This window comes from Scomber scombrus, chromosome 9, assembly GCF_963691925.1.
Source record: "Scomber scombrus chromosome 9, fScoSco1.1, whole genome shotgun sequence".
NCBI lineage: Eukaryota > Metazoa > Chordata > Actinopteri > Scombriformes > Scombridae > Scomber > Scomber scombrus.
Window position 1 is genome coordinate 806,153 of NC_084978.1, and position 2,014 is coordinate 808,166.

At 42.0% G+C, this 2,014-nt stretch overlaps 1 protein-coding gene across 1 annotated transcript in view; it reads right to left on the bottom strand.

Annotated features, from left to right (window-relative positions):
- LOC133986366 (coiled-coil domain-containing protein 69-like) overlaps nucleotides 1-1,757 on the bottom strand; it is a 4,262-nt gene extending 2,505 nt beyond the window's left edge. Inside the window, exon 1 of the mRNA XM_062426188.1 lies at nucleotides 1,742-1,757. Within this exon, the coding sequence (XP_062282172.1) occupies nucleotides 1,742-1,757 (16 nt within the window). The remainder of the gene's footprint in view (nucleotides 1-1,741) is intronic.
- Nucleotides 1,758-2,014: the final 257 nt, after the last annotated feature.

The following is a 2,014-nucleotide window of genomic DNA, read 5'->3' on the forward strand; positions in this document are numbered from 1 at the left end:
CCTTTCTCCTCCCTCCCTCCCTCCTACCTTCCTTCCTTCCTTCTTCCTCCCTCCTTCCCTTCCTCCCTTCCTTCTTTCCTTCATTCCTTCCTCCCTCCTTTCCTTCCTTCTTCCTCCCTTCCTTCCTCCTTTCCTTCCTTCTTCCTCCCTCCTTCCCTTCCTCCCCTTCCTTCTTTCCTTTCCTTCCTTCCCTCCTTCCTTCCTCCCTTCCTCCCTTCCTTCCTCCTTTCCTTCCTTCTTCCTCCCTTCCTCCCTCCCTCCTTCCCTTCCTCCCTTCCTTCTTTCCTTTCCTTCCTTCCCTCCTTCCTTCCTCCCTTCCTTCCTTGACTCAAGGACAACAGGAGGGTTAAATAAAGTTTAGGGGAAAAAGCTTCATGTGTGTGAAGTTTGCAGTTTGAATTGCAGCAAACGTTTCATGTATTTACAATAAAAGCCCTCTGCTGCCATCTAGTGGTCATACAGGTGTATTACAGCCTGACTACTATATATAAAATATTTCTCCTGGACTCTGTTTGTTCTGTATTTCTGAGCATTAATCAGAAATAAATAGTTGTATACAGAGGTGGATTAATTGTGTTAAGTTTCTACTCATCAGGTTTTACTTCTCTAAATATCTAGGAGACATTTAACCTTTGCGTCGTCCTCCCGGGTCAAATTGACCCCGTCTGTTTGACTGTTCCTTCCTTCCTTCCTTCCTTCCTTCCTTCCTTCCTTCTGTCTGTCCTTCTCTCTTTCCTCCCTTCCTTCTTTCCTCCCTCCATCCTCTTTTCTTCCTTCCTTCTGCCCTTCCTTCCTCTCTCCTTCTTTCCTTCCCTCCTTCCTTCTCTTTCTTTCCTCCCCCCTACCTTCTGTCCTTCCTTGGTCTTTTCCTTTCTCCCTCCCTCCCTCCCTCCTACCTTCCTCCGTCCTTCTTCCCTTCCTACCTTCCTTCCACCTTCCTTTCCTTCCTTCCTACTTTCCTACCTTCTTCCTCCCTTCCTTCTTCCTCCCTCCTTTCCTTCCTTCTTTCCTTTCCTCCCTCCTTTCCTTCCTTCTTCCTCCCTTCCTCCCTCCTTTCTTTCCTTCTTCCTCCCTCCTCTTTCCTTCTTCCTTCCTTCCTGTCCTTCCTTCTTCCTCCCTCCTTCTTCCTCCCTTCCTCCCTCCTTTTCTTCCTTCTTCTTCCCTTCCTCCCTCCTTTTCTTCATTCTTCTTCCCTTCCTTCCTTCCTCCCTCCTTTCCTTCCTTCTTCCTCCCTTCCTCCCTCCTTTCCTTCCTCTTCCTCCTTTCATTCCTTCTTCCTTCCTTCCTTCCTTGACTCGAGGACAACAGGAGGGTTAAAAAGCCAAATAAAAGCTTGGTTCTCAGGAGGAAATAAAGTTTATATGATGATGTTTTGTCTTGTTGCTGTAATGAGTCTAAAATCTGCTTTAATCCAATAAACACATCAACAATAAGAAGTTTAGTTAGTTGCAGCTTTTTATTTAGTCAAGCCAAAAACAAAACAACAAAGGAAAAAGCATCAGTGTGAAACCGAAGGCACGCTGAAAAAAACAAAAACAAAAGAAAAAGATAAAATACAGAAAAGTAATAACCCGAAAAAAAAGTAACTATACAACATGGAAGCATCTCTCTTATACAAACTGGTAAAATACTGTCAAAGTGCTAGTAGTGCATAAGGAGAAACAGGCGTCAAAACACTGACAAATGTTTGTTTTTTTAATGTTTTCTTTTCTTTTCTTTTTTTTGGCAACACAAACGTCACGTAGATTCATCGTCATGGTAACGGGAAGAAAGAAAAAAAAATACTATAAACGTGAAGAAACGGTGAAATTATTATTCACATCTTTACTTTAAAAAGGTAATAAAATAAAATCCAGAAACTTACTGAAGTTTATCAAGTTTTACTTTAAATGGCAAAAAAATGTTTACAGTGATTATTTTTGTTCTGAAGTTTATTTAACGGACGATAACGAGACTCAAAGATCAGATGGTTTATTATATTTAACTGTAGTTTACTGAGAGGTTCACTTTAACG